General features: G+C 34.5%; 1 protein-coding gene across 1 annotated transcript in view; it reads right to left on the reverse strand.

Annotated features, from left to right (window-relative positions):
- The window catches only part of LOC101502501 (uncharacterized), a 3,958-nt gene continuing 2,249 nt past the window's right edge, over positions 1–1,709 (reverse strand). Inside the window, exons 3-4 of the mRNA XM_004509869.4 lie at positions 1,318–1,709; positions 1–609 (exon numbers count right to left, since the gene is read on the reverse strand). Of these exons, the coding sequence (XP_004509926.1) occupies positions 462–609; positions 1,318–1,709 (540 nt within the window). The 3' untranslated portion in view covers positions 1–461. The remainder of the gene's footprint in view (positions 610–1,317) is intronic.

The following is a 1,709-nucleotide window of genomic DNA, read 5'->3' on the forward strand; positions in this document are numbered from 1 at the left end:
TAACGCAGCTAAAAAGAATATGTTTCACAAGAAGTGTAAGCACAGAGTGCATAAAAAAAAACCAAAAAACAACTCGGACTGGCCATATGACCAGTTTCCAGTTGGACTGATCCAACTTGGCGGTCCTAACCAGGTTTTATGACACTATTACAATATTATTGTACTCACTGGTACCAAAGTAATAATTATCTCCCCCAAATGCTAATGTAAGTAGTTGCGTTCCATAAAACAACACAACACCAACATGCTTGATTTACAATCAAAAACTAATTTAGGAATTCCACCCAAAAAAGGAAGAAAATATCAAAGAGTGGAATTAAAACCATATCCCCGACCTTTACATTAAAGAAAAAAGATACAATGAAAGGAGAAGAACTGTGCCACAGATTACAAAATTAATCTTAATATTGAGATGTAGAATGACTGAACGTGAATTATGACAAAAATAACGTAGGTGCATCTCATTTTGGAGGAAATGAAATATTGCTCTCAAGCATAAAGGAGAGATCATGCATCTGTGACATCAATATCTCTAAGTCATCTTTTGACCCTACTTCTGCAGTGGAAACATCTCTTGGGGTTTGTCTCATGGTATCTACATCAGCCACCCTAAACATGCAACAAGATAGCATAAGTTTCTATTATGAAAGTACAAAATGTGAATCAAAATAAAATTTAGCCTGCAAAATGTTCGAAAACTACATCAAATAAACAGAGAATCAATGATGAAATGCAAAGCATAAATATCACCACTAAAAAGGATGAAGAACTTCCAAGTTCTTAAGTGCTTCCAAGGTAGCAATATAACTACAAGGAACGAGGAAGAATAAAATATGTTTTAAGTTTCATGTTCTAATAGAAGACAATCTAAAGAGAAAGACCCTCTAGTTTGTTCCTTCCCGCATCCTTTAGACTTTCTCCCATTCACATGTAAGAGGAAAGTCTTTTTCGAGTCATAATATGCAAAACTGCAAAATGTGAATTATGACATAAGTTAAAGTCCCTTTCAACTTGTACATTGACCTAGAACCCTTATTTGAAATAGATACCCTTGGCACAATCAACAAATTATTAGCTTATACCTATCACCTAGATGTGTCATTTTTCTCACAGGACTAAAAATTTATAGACACCCCCTTACCTTGATTGTACAACATTACAACTACCACTAAATGTAGACTGATATATTGAACTCAAAACTCCTAAAGGTGTCGTAAATGGAATCAACGTGACACTCAAAAACTGATTGAAATGTTGAATTCAATTATGCATATTTTTCTTGAACAAAATAATGCAACTATGATAATATAAAGGCACCTGTTTGAAGAAGCAGCTGCAGGTTGTGTATCAGTTGCTGCAGAAGAACTCAGTTGATTATCAAACTGTCCTAAAATATCATGTTGTGAAAATCTACTGAAGTCCATATCATGTGAGTTGTTTGATGATCCGAATAAATCCATTTCAAAGGTCTTTTCAGAATGATTTTGATTCACAGCTTGTAAAGGATTATTGCTGAAAGGATCTTCTAGTCTAGTGGTCAAGCTACTAAAGCCACTCCAAACATCAAATGAATCGGTAATATCATTAGTATTCATAATATCGGTTGGTTTGTTACTGCTAACTTGCCATTGCTCATCTTGCATCCAGTCAAAACTTTTAACTGTAGAAGCATTAGCACTCTCTGTTTTGGTATCATGAAGATCAGCAGG

The sequence above is a fragment of the Cicer arietinum genome, chromosome 7 (assembly GCF_000331145.2).
Source record: "Cicer arietinum cultivar CDC Frontier isolate Library 1 chromosome 7, Cicar.CDCFrontier_v2.0, whole genome shotgun sequence".
In the NCBI taxonomy this organism is placed as follows: domain Eukaryota; kingdom Viridiplantae; phylum Streptophyta; class Magnoliopsida; order Fabales; family Fabaceae; genus Cicer; species Cicer arietinum.